At 44.5% G+C, this 15,636-nt stretch overlaps 1 protein-coding gene across 4 annotated transcripts in view; it reads right to left on the bottom strand.

Moving 5' to 3' along the window:
* The window catches only part of ids (iduronate 2-sulfatase), a 150,843-nt gene that overhangs the window by 25,675 nt on the left and 109,532 nt on the right, over positions 1-15,636 (bottom strand). For 3 of the 4 annotated variants that reach the window (XM_041194778.1, XM_041194777.1, XM_041194779.1), the window contains 2 exons: positions 8,512-8,648; positions 6,246-6,423 (listed from right to left, as the gene is read on the bottom strand). In XM_041194778.1, the coding sequence (XP_041050712.1) occupies positions 6,246-6,423; positions 8,512-8,648 (315 nt within the window). Of the gene's footprint in view, positions 1-6,245; positions 6,424-8,511; positions 8,649-15,054; positions 15,110-15,636 lie in introns of those variants that run through there. The other variant, XM_041194780.1, reaches the window with a different exon arrangement.

Here is a 15,636-nt window from a genome sequence, read left to right as displayed (position 1 = left end):
AAACCCTGCAAACTTTACCCTTTATTTTATAAAGTATTTTTTCCAACTGCTCATCTCTGCAAAGGCTCTATGTGTTCATCCTTTGTTTGTTCGTGTGTGTTCAAGTTTGTGTATGTGTGTATGTGCTGGGGAATTTTAAAAGGGATAGATAATTATACTTCCAGATTACAATTGTCTGTTAACCAGCTCAACTTGTTTTAAAAAAATAAGTTTTGTTTTATAATAAATCAATCATTCTGAGTTTGTTGAAAGAAGCCTGGTTAAAGTCTCTGTTATTCTGTGTCTAACAGTCGCGAAGGTAAATCATTAGCCATTTTGGTGAGTGAATTAAACTTTAAAACTAATGGTGCGGCCTGTAGAGCATTGGAACTAGATGAGCTTCTCACTCCTCCCATCCCGGTCGTAACAATAATCAAACGAGTTAACAGGATCGAAAGATAGAAATCATTTTCCCTGGTGGTGGGAGAGCCCATAGCCAGGGGACATAATCTTAAAATCAGAGTTAGGCCAGTCAGGTGTGATGTCAGGAAGCACTCCTACACGCAAAGGGCAGTTGAAATCCAAAACATTTTTCCCTAAAAACATTGTTCAGGGTGTGATGGGCTGGGGTGGGGTGGTGGGGTAGGGGAGGAGGTCAATTGAAAATTTCAAAGCTGACATTGCTAAAATTGTTTTGGGCGAGGGTACGAAAATAGACATTTCAAGAAAGATTCCCAAAAGAGCCCACAAAGATACAAGAGCAAATTTTAACACCCAAAGCAGGCGGGTTTGACTTGCTTGAGAAGTTAAATTTTAAAAAATTTCAAACCTGATCACAAGCCATCCATTTCTATTTTTAACTGTGGCGGGACAGGACAACCAATCCTCTCTCAGGGGCAGTCCCTCATTTAAATATTTTAATGAAACTGCGTGCCTAAAACTTTGACCCAGGTCTCCTGGTTGTCAGATGGTCGTATCTTGGAAGCTCTACTGTGGGGCCCTTTAGAAGTCCCTACGCACGGACCACGCGGGAATTGTTCAGGATGCTTCAGCTTCCGCTGGAGAACACCCCTGTGGCTGGAAACCTCCAAAACTCTGAGTTAAAGTCAGAGACTTTGGATGGTTCGACCCTCTTAGCAAAATAGTTACCCGGGAAAAGTTGCTAGAATCATGTCTCTCAGGACCGAAGTTTTCTTTTACAAAGTAAAAGGATTTCGCTTGATCTGTATGTGGTTGCTAATCTGGGATTGTTTTTAAAAGGTCATAAATTCACCTTGGAACTGTCAACAAACGGGCCTCTTCCCCCCAAAAAAAAATCACCTGACCTCTCTGGTACTTGAGAAGGAGCTGTTTGTTGGTGTTGAGCTGAAAAGCACTTTAATTAATGATAAGCTGGGAGAAAAAGAGGCAATCAGATGGGAGAGAGGGAAAAAATATAAGTTGGGAACCTAGAGATAAAAACAAAAAACTGCGGATGCTGGAAATCCAAAACAAAAACAGAATTACCTGGAAAAACTCAGCCGGTCTGGCAGCATCAGCGGAGAAGAAAAGAGTTGATGTTTCGAGTCCTCATGACCCTTCAACAGAACTGAGCGAATATAAGGAGAAGGGTGAAATATAAGTTGGTTTAAGGGATCGTTCCCTCCGGGACACCCTGGTCCACTCCTCCATCACCTCTTACTCCTCAACCCCCACCTATGGCACCACCCCATGCCCACGCAAAAGATGCAAACCTGCCCCTTCACTTCCTCTCTCCTCATCATCCAAGGGCCCAAACACTCCTGTCAAGTGAAGCAGCATTTCACTTGCATTTCCCCCAACTTAATCTACTGCATTCATTGCTCCCAATGCGGTCTCCTCTACATTGGAGAGACCAAACGTAAACTGGGCGATCGCTTTGCAGAACACCTGCGGTCTGTCCGCAAGAATAACCCAAACCTCCCTGTCGCTTGCCATTTTAACACTCCACCCTGCTCTCTTGCCCACATGTCTGTCCTTGGCTTGCTGCATTGTTCCAGTGAAGCCCAACGCAAACTGAAGGAACAGCACCTCATCTTCCGACTAGGGACTTTACAGCCTTCCGGACTGAATATTGAATTCAACAACCTTAGATCTTGAACTCCATCCTCCATCCCCACCCCCTTTCTGTTTCTTCCTCCTTCCTTTTGCTTTTTCCAATAATTTATATAGATTTTTCTTTTCCCACCTATTTCCATTATTTTTAAACCTTTTATGCCCCGCTAGTCTTTCCACCCCACCCCCACTAGAGCTGTACCTTGAGTGCCCTACCATCCATTCTTAATTAGCACATTCATTTAGATAATATCACCAACTTCAACACCTCTGTGTTCTTTTGTCTGTGACATCTTTTGATCATCTGCTCCTATCACTGCTTGTTTGTCCCTACAACCACACCACCCCCCTCCACTTCTCTCGCCCTCCCCCAACCCCCGCCCCACCTTAAACCAACTTGTATTTCACCCCTCTCCTTATATTCGCTCAGTTCTGTGGAAGGGTCATGAGGACTCAAAACGTCAACTCTTTTCTTCTCCACCGATGCTGCCAGACCTGCTGAGTTTTTCCAGGTAATTCTGTTTTTGTTTAAGTTCTGAACCTGCTTGTTTGGAAGGCGATTTTGCTGGAGGACACGCTACCTTGACTGGCTCCATCTCCCTACCTCGCCTATAATTGTGAGAACCCTCATCTGAATGTAACCAGTCTACATTTCGACCTGCAAAACTGAGACCAGTGGTGAGAACTTCCAGGCATCTGCTGGGACCAACGGCCTGTTTTCACATGAGAGAACTCCAAGTTGACAGCGTTGAGACCCTGTGGACTTTATCCTTTACTTTATAACGCTCATCCTCCAAAGTCCATCTCTGCAATGAGACTCTATCTGTTTGTCCTTTGTTTGCTTGTGTCTGTGTGTGGGCTGAGGGAATTCTTTAGGAAGAGATAGATAGTTATACTTCCTGATTACAAATGTGTGCTAACCAGGACTTGCAACTTGTTAAAATAAGATTTGTTTTAAAATTAATCATTCTGAGTTTTTGAAAGAGACCTGGTCAAAGTCTCTTTTCTTCCAGGTACTAGAGGTATAAGTAAACAATTGGCTCCTCCGGTGAGAAAATTAAACATTTAAATTAATGGTACAGCCTGCGGAGTTATAGGGCTTGATAACTCACACACTCCTCCTATCCAGGCATGACAAAATTGGAAGGATTAAAGCATTTCTAATTCCTGGATTATACTACTGACCCCACTGACCTGCCACTGGAACCTCCCCCCACAGCCCCTGACTACCTTCCCCAATCACCTGACTACCTCCCCACTCACCAACCGCCCAACTACCCCTCCCCGAGCATCTGATCCTCTCCGACCCCCCCCCCCACTGAACCAACCTCTCCGCTCCTCCAAGATAGCTACACCCCCCAACAACCCACCTAGCCACCCCCAACCCCCCTCCCAGCCCCCCAACTACCCCCTGAACATGCCATCTACAATCCCCAACTCCCCCAGCTACCTTCCCCAACACCTCCACGCGAGCCGACTACCTCCCCGCCCACCGACTAACTCCCCCCACCCCTCCCCCCAATTACCCTCCTGACCTCCATGACTACCTTCCCCATCCCCCAGGGCTACCCTTTCCGACTCCCCCAACTACCTTTCCCGACTTTCCAGACAGCCCTCCCTGACTCTCACGACTACCCTTCCCTACTCCCCTCCCCGACTCTCACGAATACCCCCTCCCCGACTACCCGATTACCCTCCCTGACCCCCATGACTGCCCTCCCCAACTACCCCAACCACCCTGCACGACTCAGCAACTAACCCCCCACCCCAAGATTATCCTCCCTAACCCCCACCCCTCAACTAACCCCTGACTGAACTATCCCCAAACCTAACTACCTCTCGACAACCCCCTCCCCCGATTACCCCACCCAAATTCCCGGCTACCCACTGAGCTGACTACTCCACCCCAATTACCCTCCCAGCAACCCCCCCCCACCTCTCTTGACTACCCCACTGGCCCACCACCCTCTTTGACTACTCCCATCCTCCAAACTTCCAACTACTCCCACCACCCACTATCCCCCACCCACCAACATCTGACTATAACCCCACCCCTCCACAAGCCCCCACACCTCCTGACCCTCCAACTAACACCCTCCACCCACTATCTCACACCCCCCCCGCGACTCACCCTACCCCCTTACCTTACAAACTTCCCTTCCCTCTGTAGCTTGTCAAAGTACCATTTAAACAAAGGGGCATTTAAACAAAGGGACGTTTAAACTTACCAGCATACGGCAGCTAGTACCATAAACAGGTGGCGTAGCTTGGTCTCCCCCAACGTTAGAAAGGAAGGACCTCCGAACAGCTGTGCTCCACATTTCTCAAGAGGTCCAGTCTGGAAGTCCGGATGAGAAATGTGGAGCTCCAGTTAAGTTAATTAAAAGGGAGAGGGGTGGCAAGCCAATGGTGATTGCCAATCCTTGGAATATTCATCCCAATATCTCTCTCTCGGTTTTAACACGCTCATGGGTGGTTTCGCAGTCCTCAAGAGGAGGAGAGAACAGCTGGATGGAAGGTGTAAGTGCCTTTCCAGCACTGCCTGTGGGCCTAGAGGTGGAGGAATGCTTCACCAAGCTACCAGAGAATTGTTTGGCATTGCATGAACGTTAGATTGTTAAAAAGGTACTCACGCTGTTGAGGTCTTACGTAAACTGTGGTGACCTTAATGGGTATTAACGTACAAATCGCCAGGAACCAGATCCCCTACTACATCATACCCCCCATGTTGAACGCCCTCCCCAGCCTGCAATCACTCGCCACCTTTCTTATTGACTCTTCACTCTGTAATCTTCCGGCAGCTCCCTCTGCAATGTCCATCATGCACAGTCCTTCCTCGCCACATTCTCCCCTCCTCCTGTGATCTCTCTGGCCCCAAGTCTCCCAATTGATGTGATCTCCCTGACCCTAATTAGCCCCTATATCTCCTCATGTGGTGGCCTTGGTTGTCTGAAGGTTGTTAATTATGGCCCTCCACACATCGCCAACTCTGGCAGTCCTTTTCAATTGGCTAATGTCATCCATCCACCTTCTTCTCTGTCTTCCTGGTGCCCTGTTCTCTGCAATATAACCTTCTATGATGTTGACGAACATATTACCTCTGGATCCTCTAGCCACATGTTCAAACAATGACACAACTGCCCCGCCATCAACAAACTCTTCCTCCACACTCTCTGCTCCCTGGTTTACCTGTCTGACAGCCAGCTGGCCTCACAATCTGATTGGTTGCAGCCAGGAAATGGATTCCAGAAATGGTAATTAGGTCTTCCCATTAAATTCTGCAGGGTTCTCCACTCCACCCTCCCCCACCAACCCCCACACCCACAATAACTACCCACTCGTGCTCCCTAACCCACAACCCAGTAAAAATGAGAGCCACGTGTATATTTAAGATTCATTTTGCTGTCAGGCAATAAAACAGTTCAGTCTAAATCTTTGGTCCACAGTAGATGTTAATAGCCTATAGAGCTTTATTCTGCTGTTAACACCTACTCTGGATCAAAGCTTTAGACTTTAATACTATCATTACCAATCCCTATGTCTTGTGTTTCGTGACATTTTTGTCATTTAATCTCTCCTGACCTCCAGCCTATACCTGACCTTTTTTGCTGCACCTGTCCCTCCAAACCTTTATCAACAGCACAAAACCCTCTCTCCAGTTCTGAAGGAGAGTCACATTGGGCTCAAAACACTAACTCTGTGGTTCTCTCCACAGATGCTGCCAGACTTGCTGAGGTTTCCCAGCATTTTCTGTTTTTATTTCAGCCTATTTCTGTGCTGTATCACTGTATGGTCTTCCCTGACGTTTTTACATTGCAGAGACCAGGTCATGCTTCAAGGGTCAAGCTAGTGCTGATCATAAAGGCAGTAAAAGTGCAGGTAATTGTAAGCTATCCATTGGAGAGGACGGAATTACAATGAAGAGCATATCTCCTTGGGGGAGAATGGGGTCACTTCATTCTGTTACTATGACTATAGCTTGAGCATTGTAATGTTTTAATTTGCGTTTGGTTCCATCACCTCAATAAAAAAAGTCTCATCACTGCACAAAAGGCCAGATTTATTACTTTAACAGATATCGAACCCAGGGAGGTGGATAGAGCTTGGCCATGGTCTGACTGAATGGTGGAGCGGGGTCGAGGGACTGGATGGTCTATTCCGGTCCCTGTGCTACGCAGAAGCCGAGATCTTACCTGGATGAAAGACCTTTCCCACTGACAAGGTGAAGTAGCCGTGCATCTTCAAATATTGAGGGAGTGTGGTGTAGTTCCCAGCGTGCGCCCTCCAGTAAGAATTGTGATCATAAAGACGAGTGGTATCAGGTCTGCGACTGGTCAGAAATGATGTCCTGCTGGGCCCACATAAAGCTTGCTGCAACACATTCAAAGAGAAGGGTTACTCGCCATCCTAAAATTTTACTTCAAAATTGGATTAGAAACTTCTCCAAATTTAAGCATTTGGCCAGAAAAAAAAATAACAGTGTGTTAGCATGACTCATTTATTAATAGGCAGATTTGGGGATTAATAAATACGTGGCAAGTTGCAAATCTCCAGAATTTGCTGGTTAATTTACACAGGTACTGCTCGGCCACTTGTTTTGCACAAACAGCATCACATCTCAGCCTCCCTGTTATTTTGAAGAACTTGCAGTTTCCAATTAATTGACCATTAAACTCACCATAGAAAGTTAGGGCTGGAATTGAAAAGCACAAGTACCCTTTTCACCAGAGATAAAAGCAAAAAACTGCGGATACTGGAAATCCAAAACAAAAACAGAAACAGAAATACCTGGAAAAACTCAGCAATTCTGGCAGCATCGGCAGAGAAGAGCACCTCTTTCCTATTTTTACTTAGTTCTGTGGAACGGTCATGAGGACTCGAAACGTCAACTGTGCTCTTCTCCGCCGATGCTGCCAGACCTGCTGAGTTTTTCCAGGTATTTCTGTTTCTGTTACCCTTTTCACCATGTGGTAATTGTTAATTCAACATTCATATCGAAATGTCAGAAGCTCAAAACCCTCTAGGTATAAAAGCATAAAATGCTGGAAAAACTCAGCAAGTCTGCAGCATCTGTGGAGAGCGAAACTGAGTTAATGTTTCGAGTCCGTGTGTCTCTTCTGTTATAAAACATATCCCAAACGTCCATTCAACTTTCTGAGCGCAAGGAGAAATCAGGTTTGGCCTTTCACCTGTGCAGATCTCATGTTTACAGAGCCTCTCATGGCCACCGGGCATCCAAAAACGCTTTATAGCCAATGAAGCACTTTTGAAGTGTAGTTACTGCTGTAATGTAGCAATCACAATAGTCAATTTGCACAGAACAAACTCCCACAAACAGTAATGTCATAATGACCAGATAAACTGTTTTTGTCATGTTGGTTGAGAGACAAATATTGGCCAAGACATTTGGGAAAAGACCTGTGCTCTTCTTTGAAATAGCATCATGGGATGTTTTATACCCGCCTGAGAACAAACAGAGCCTTATATTTAAGTCTCATTCAAAAGACAGCACCTCTGCAGCTTTCCCTCAGTGCCGCATTGAAGTGTCAGTCTGGATTGCTAATAACAGAAGAAGCTATAAATGACTAAAAACAAACTAAAAGTCTCTGGGCTGGGACTTGAACCCATAACCTTCTGACACAGAGGCGACAGAATGCCTCTTGAGCCACCGCTGACAAAATGGAACTATCTTCACCATCCACAGTTTAGGGATGGGAAAATCTGCCAGGGTTCCCACTCCTGACTGATATGTGGACAAGTAGTAAATAGAAAAGAGATTCATTACATTTGGATAGACTTGGACCTTTAGCTTAAACCTTTGGGCTTAAACATGAACAAGCGATGTGGATAAGTGTAGGGTAATGTTTATACAAACTGCAAACGTACATATATAACATGAAAGCCTCAGCCATAGAGCACCAGAAAGGAAAGGATATGGATTTATATTTTGAAATAAAATATTGCAACAGTGCCCTGTTAAATGCATAACTGCTACGCCAGGTTTAGATTTTTTAGATAACAGGGAAATTTTGATTAATGTTTTGATTATCTTTGAGCAGCAAGTTATGATAATCTGGAAGGCACTGACTAAAAAGGTGATGGAAGCAGGCTGAATAGTAATTTTCAAAAGAGAATTGGATAAATATTTGAAGGAGGAAGAAATGCCAGGCTGTGGAGAAAGTACTTTTAGTACCCCACAGTACTGTTTAGATTTACTATTTCAAAAAGATGGTATAATTGGCTGAATGACCCCCTTCTATGCTGTATGACTCTATGAATAAGCTAAGTGGAAAAAGAGGTCACCAGTATTAAAATATGAGTTGAGTTGGCCTGACTAGGCTAGCTGAGACAAAGGCCACTTCTTACATATTATGCCATGTAATTCTATTATAGGTTTTACTAATACAATGCCAACACAAGCCAAAGGGCTTCATCTTTACACACAGCAACTAAACTTACTTGGGCAAATGCATTTTTGAAAACAACACTCTTTGAGGCAAGTTGATCAATATTTGGCGATTTCACAATCGGATCACCATAGCATCCCAGACTAGTGCGCAGATCATCAGCAATAATCAAGAGAACATTCATCTTCCCTGATGGCAGAAAAAGTTTAATATTAGTAATTTAATGCTACTTGGACTCAATATGAACATCGAGCAATTCTAATCAAAAACTCTGAGCGGATTAGCAGTAACAATTTTTGAGAACATTTTTGATGAGTGCAATAATGAAATGGGGGTAAAATTGCTTTCCAGTATTAGCATAAAACGGGTTGATGATTCACTTTCTTTGCCACAGGTGCCTACTGGGTAGTTCATAATATGGGCTGCTGCCTTACTATCTTCCACTTAGCATTATTACAGAAGACCAATTTCACCTTCAGTGTGTCAGTGGAACTTGACAACCAACACCACATAGAATTTTTGACACAAAATCTGTAATTTCATCAATGAATTGATATTAAACTAGGACAGTTCTAACAATACCAGAATTGGCTAGTTCTGCCAGTTGTTGAGAGAAGTGAACACATTTAGACCACTTGACTGATAACTGGTAATGTGCCGGAAGAAAGATTAAAAATAAGATTTCTGAGATTTCAAACAATTGGAGCTTCTTTTGTCCCTCATTTGTCGGTTTCAGTGTGTGTGACATTTCCAATTAATCAACAAGTCATGCACGAGTTTAAATCCAAGGTGAGAAAAACTGTCAAATATCACTTTCATATAAAGGTGTGGTCACAAAAGTTGTCATCCCAACCCAACTGTGTGCAGCTGATAACACTTTAGGTTATCAAAAGCTAACAGTGATAGTTTTCATAGAATCATACAGCACACGGGGAGTATTCAGCCTATCTTGCCTGTGCCAGCCCTTTGAGAGAAATATCCAGTTAGTCCCAATCCCTGGCCTTTTCCCCATAGCCCTGCAATTTTTTTTATTTTTCGAGAAAAACCTGTTTCTTACTGATTGTATCCATTTTGCATCAGTTGCTCCACAACCAAAGGAAAAAAATCATAGCGCGGCAGAAGCAGAGATTTAGAATGTGTCAAATTAGGAAATGTAGCGTTGCATCTGTTCATATTTCAGATAGCCAGCATAATGAAAATTAAAGACTGGCTTCAGATTTAAATAATGGTTTTCTCTGTGCCAGAAGAGTAACTGATACATGACTCTTTTAACTCAGTTAAGTTTTTGAGATGATTGACCTCCAACAACCACAACCATCTTCACTTGTGCTAGGTATGATCCAACCAGAGGAGAATTTTCCCCCTGATTCCCATTGACTCCAGTTTTGCGAGGGCTCCTTGATGCCACACTCTGTCAAATGCTGCACTGATGTCAAGGACAGGCACTCTCATCTCGGTAGTTCAGCTCTTTTGTCTATGTTTGGACCAAGGCTGTAATGAGGGCAGGAACTGCGTGGCCCTGGCGGAACCCAAGCTAAGCGCCAACGAGCAGGTTATTGCTAAGCACTTGATAGCACTGTCAACAGCATCTTCCATCACCTTGTTGATGATGGAGAGTAGACCAACAACGTAAATGGCCAGGTTGGATTTGTTCTGCTTTTTGTGGACAGGACATACCTGGGCAATTTTCCACATTGCTGGGTAGATGCAAGTGTTGTAGCTGTACTGAACAGCTTGGCTAGGGGTGCGGCAAGTTCTGGAGCAGAAGTCTTTAGTACTCTTGCCGGAATATTGTCAGGGCCCAATAGCCTTTGCAGTATCCAGTGCCTTCAGCCATTTCTTGATATCACATGGAATAAATCAAATTGGCTGAAGACTGGCATCTGCATTGCTGCGGACCTCCTGAAGAGGTGAATTGGTTAAGACCATAAAACATAAGAGCAGAAGTAGGCCATTCGGCCCATCGAGTTTGCTTCGTCATTCAATGAGATCATGGCTGATCTGATAATCCCCAACTCCACTTTCCTGCCTTTTCCCATAACCCTTGATTCCCTTTCTGATTAAAAATGTCTCTCCCAGCCTTGAATATACTTAACGACCCAGCCTCTACAGCCCTCTGTGGTAAAGAATTCCACTGATTCACTATCCTCTGAGAGAAGAAATTCCTCTTCATCTCTGCCTTAAAGGGGTGACCCCTGACTCTGAGATTACGCTCTCTGGTCCCAGAGTCTCCCACAAGGGGAAACAACCTGTCAAGTTAGTTGCTAAATTGTCCAGCATCATTCACGACTAGATGTGGCAAGACTGCAGAGCTCAGATCTGATCCGTTCATTGTGAGATCACTTAGCCCTGTCTTATTGCCAGCTACTTATGCTGTTAGGCATGCAAGTAGTCCTGTGTTGTAGTTTCACCAGACTTACATCTCATTTTTAGGTATGTTTGGTGCTGCTCCTGACATGCCCTCCTGAATTTTTCATTGAACCAGGGTTGATCACCTGGTTTGACGGTAATGGTAGAGTGGGGATATACATGCCATGAGGTTACAGATTGTGACTGTATACAATTCGGCTGCTGGTGGCCCACAGCACCTCATGGATGCCCAGTTTTGAATTGCTAGATCTGTTCGGAATCTATCCCATTTAGCATAGTGGTAGTGCCACACATCATGATGGCGGGTATCCTCAATGTGAAAACAGGACTTTGTCTCAACAAGGACTGTGCAGTGGCAACTCCTACCAATACTGTCATGGACAAATGCATCTGCGACAGGTAGATTGGTGAGGATGAGTTCAAGTAGGTTTTTCCCTCTTGTTGGTCCCCTCACCACCTTCCACAGAGCCAGCCCAGCAGCTATGTCCTTTAGAATTCAGCCAGCTCAGTCAGTAGTGGAGCTACCGAGCCAATCTTGATGATAGACATTAAAGTCCCCCACCCATATTACATTCTGTACTCTTGCCACTCTCAGTGCTTCCTCCAAGTGGTGTTCAATATGGAGGAGCACTGATTCATCAGCTGAGGGAGGATGGTATGTGGTAATCAACAGGTGGTTTCCTTGCCCAGGTTTCAGATTTGACCTGATGCCATGAGACTTGATGGGGTCCGGAGTCAATGTTGAGGACTCTCAGGGCAACTTCCTTCCAACTGTGGAACTATGCCAGCACCTCTGCTGGGTCTGTCCTGCTGGTGGGGCAGCAGCCACCCAGGGATGGTGATAGTGGTGTCCGGGACATTTATTTTTATTCTTTCATGGGATGTGAGTCTTACTGGCAAGGCCAGCATATGTTACCAATCCCTAATGGCCCCTGAACTGAGAGGCTTGCTAGGTCATCTCAGAGGGCAGTTAAGTGCCAACCACATTTCTGTGAATCTAGAGTCAAACAAAGGCCAGACCAGGTAAGGACGGAAGATTTCCTTTACTAAAGGACATTAGAGAACCAGATGGATTTTTTTACAACAATCGGTGATAGTTGTCATGGTCAACATTACTGAGGCTAGCTTTATATTCTAGACTTATTATGCTCTGGTGGAATTTGAACCCATATCCCCACAGTATTAGCCTGGGCCTCTGGATGACTAGTCCAGAACCATACTTCTTTACGCCACTGCCTCTACCAATTCAGTAACAAGTCATCTGCCAAAGAGTTTTCTTTATTGACAAAAGGGTTTTTTGTGTCAGTTACGAACTTAGGAACAAGGAGCAGGAGTAAGCCATTTGGGCCTTTGAGCCTGCTCTGCATAAATGAATGGAAAATAATAAGCTGAGTTTCTTGAATAGAATTTTAACTTCAAGATCTGCAAGATGAAGAGGCAGAATTTTTTTAAGTCTTTTTTCTTCATCACTCTGAATGGGTATAAAATGAGCAGTAGTCAATAAACAGGTTTCAGTCACAATGTGTTAGAAAGTGGGGTCGGATGGGGTGAACTGAATCTCAGTCCCCATTCCCTATTCATCATTCAGTAACCTCCATTATAATTGTATCAATGTTAATTATAGGATTGTGGTGGAGTTCATTTTCCAGGCAACTTTTCTTGGTGGAAACACTGAACTTTATTTACAAGGTAGCAGCAGCAGCTACATGCATGCATCAAGCTCTTCATGTTGAACTAAAGAGGAACTACCTCCTAGAGACTTCCCGTCCTACAAACTGATTGGTTTACACAGATCATGTGATTTTACAACACAGGATTATTTTTAAAGCCGCAGTCCTGCTTTTATCAATACTACAATTGCTACAAGGATCAACCACAGTTAGAAACAGGAACATGAAGCCATTCAGTCCCTCAAGCCTGTTGCACAATTCAATGAGGTCATGGCTAATCTATGATTAACTCCAGTTACCCAACTTGGCCCGATATCCCTTAATACATTTGAATAACAAAGGTCTATCAATCTCAGATATAAAATTAACAGTTGACATATTATAGTCAAGAGTTCCAAACTTCTTTCAATGTAGAAATGTTTCCTAACTTCATTCCTGAAAAGTCATCTCTAATTTTTGGACTATGTGCCCTAGCCCGAGGCTCCCCAACCTGTGGGAATAGTTTCTCTCTATCTACCCTTATTTGTCCCTTAATATTTGATACAGCCCTCTCTCTCTCTTTCTCTCTCTCTCTCTTCTCCCTCCATCCTATCAACAATACTCACTCTCTTGGGTCATGAACAGTGATGTCCATTTAAGTCAGAAACCAGAGCTACACTCAGTCAGTCCAAACTCTTCCTCTTAAAATGCAGAACCACATTTCTCCATGTAGCTCGTGATAAACATCACAGTAAATAACCAACTTTTGGATCCGACCTCTTGCAAGCTCTAAACACCATTCTTTTTCCATGCGGATTATTGGATTGGCAAAGGCAGGGCTTGGGCTTAAACAGAGAGGAATGGGAATGAGTTCAAAGAATATTAAACCAAATAATTTGTTTATCAAGAGATTGGAACTTGCTACCACAAGGAGTGGTTGAGGTGAAGAGTATAAATGCATTTAAGGGGAAGTTAAAAAAGTGCATGAGGAAGAAAGGAGTAGGTAGATATGTTGATAGGGTGAGATGAAGTGAGTGGAGACTCATATGGAACTCGAAACGTCAACTCTTTTCTTCTCCGCCGATGCTGCCAGACCTGCTGAGTTTTTCCAGGTAATTCTGTTTTTGTTTTGGATTTCCAGCATCCGCAGTTTTTTTGTTTTTATTTTTTTACAAATATAAGTATGATTCTAACTGGATAAATGACCTACTTCTGTGCTGTAAATAATGTGCGATACTTCATAATTAAAACTCCTTGTTCTCTACGACTAACAGCTTGCCAACCTAAGCTGCCGGAATACACAACTCAAACACTGATTTTAATAAGGGAGCATTATTATGGCAAAACCCTGGTTCTCTCTGGCTTTGCAGAACACAAGAAACACAAGAACATAAAAAATAGGAGCAGGAGTAGACTTTGTGGCCTATGGGCGTTGAGCCTGCTCGGCCATTCAGTATGTCATGGCTGATCTCGGGTTCAACTCCACTATCCCGCCTGCTCCCCACATCCCTTGATTGCCTGAGACACCAAAATCTGTCTATCCCAGCCTTAAATGAATTCAATGGTGGGCCACTAAAGTGATGGAAGGGGTCATAAACAGTGCAATCAGGCAGCACTTGCTTAGCAACTACTTGCTCACAGATGCTCAGTTTGGGTTCCGCCAGGGCCACTCAGCTTCTGACTTCATTACAGCCTTGGCTCAAACATGGACAAAAGAGCTGAACTCCCGAGATGAGGTGAGAGTGACTGCCCTTGACACCAAAGTAGCATTTGATCGAGTGTGGCATCAAGAAGCCCTAGCAAAACTGGAGTCAATGGGAATCAGGGGGAAAACTCTCCACTGGCTGGAGTCTTACCTAGCACAAAGGAAGATGGTTGTGGTTGTTACAGGTCAGTCATCTCAGCTCCAGGACATCACTGCAGGAGTTCCTCAGGGTAGAGTCCTTGGCCCAACCATCTTCAGCTGCTTCATCAATGACCTTCCTTCAATTAAAAGGTCAGAAGTGGGGGTGTTCCCTGATGATTGCACAATGGGCAACACCATTCATGACTCGTCAGATACTGAAGTAGTCCAAATGCAGCAAGACCTGAACAATATCCAGGCTTGGGCTGACAAGTGGCAAGTAACATTCACGCCACACAAGTGCCAGGTGATGACCATCTCCAACAAGAGAGAATCTAACCCTCACCCCTTGACATTCAATGGCATTACCATCACTGAATCCCCCACTATCAACACCCTGGGGGTTACCATTAACCAGAAACTGAACTGGACTAGCCGTACAAATACTGTGTCTAGAGAGCAGGTCAGAGACTAGGGATCCTGCGGTGAGTAACTTACCTCCTGACTCCCTAAAGTCTGTTCACCATCTACAAGACATAAGTCAGGAGTGTAATGGAATACTCCCCACTTGCCTGGAGGAGTGCAGCTCCCACAACACTCAAGAAGTTTGACAGCATCCAGTACAAAGCAGCCCACTTGATTGGCACCACATCCACAAACATTCACTACCTCTACCACCAATGAACAGTGTCAGCAGTGTATACCATCTACAAGGTGCACTGCAGGAACTCACCAAGGCTCCTTAGGCAGCACCTTCCAAGCCCATGACCACTTCCATCTAGAAGGATAAGGACAGCAGACACGTGGGAACACCACCACCTGGAAATTCCCCTTGAAGCTAATCACCATCCTGGCTTGGAAATATATCACCATTCCTTCACTGTCACTGGGTCAAAATCCTGGAACTCCCTCCCGAACAGCACTTTGGGTGTACCTACACCACAGGGACTGCAGCAGTTCAAGAAAGCAGCTCACCACCACCTTCTCAAGGATAATTTGCGATGGGCAATAAATGCTGGCCCGGCCAGGGAAACCCACATCCTGTAAAATGAATTTTTTTAAACAAGCACCCACAAACGTCTGGGGTAGAACATTCCGAAGACTCACAACCCTTTGAGTGAAGTAATTTCCCTTCATCTCAGTCCTAAATGATCAGCCCCTTATCCTGAGACTGTGCCTCCATGTTTTAAAGTCCCCGACCAGCGGAAACAATCTTTCAGCATCTACCCTATCAAGCCCCTTCAGAATCGTGTACGTTTCAATGTACGACTCCCAGAATTATAGCCCAAAATACTCTTAAAAGGGGCAGGAGGGT

The sequence above is a fragment of the Carcharodon carcharias genome, chromosome 9 (genome assembly GCF_017639515.1).
Source record: "Carcharodon carcharias isolate sCarCar2 chromosome 9, sCarCar2.pri, whole genome shotgun sequence".
Lineage (NCBI taxonomy): Eukaryota > Metazoa > Chordata > Chondrichthyes > Lamniformes > Lamnidae > Carcharodon > Carcharodon carcharias.
Note: the sequence above shows the minus strand (reverse complement) of the source record. Positions and strands in the feature narration are given on the sequence as shown.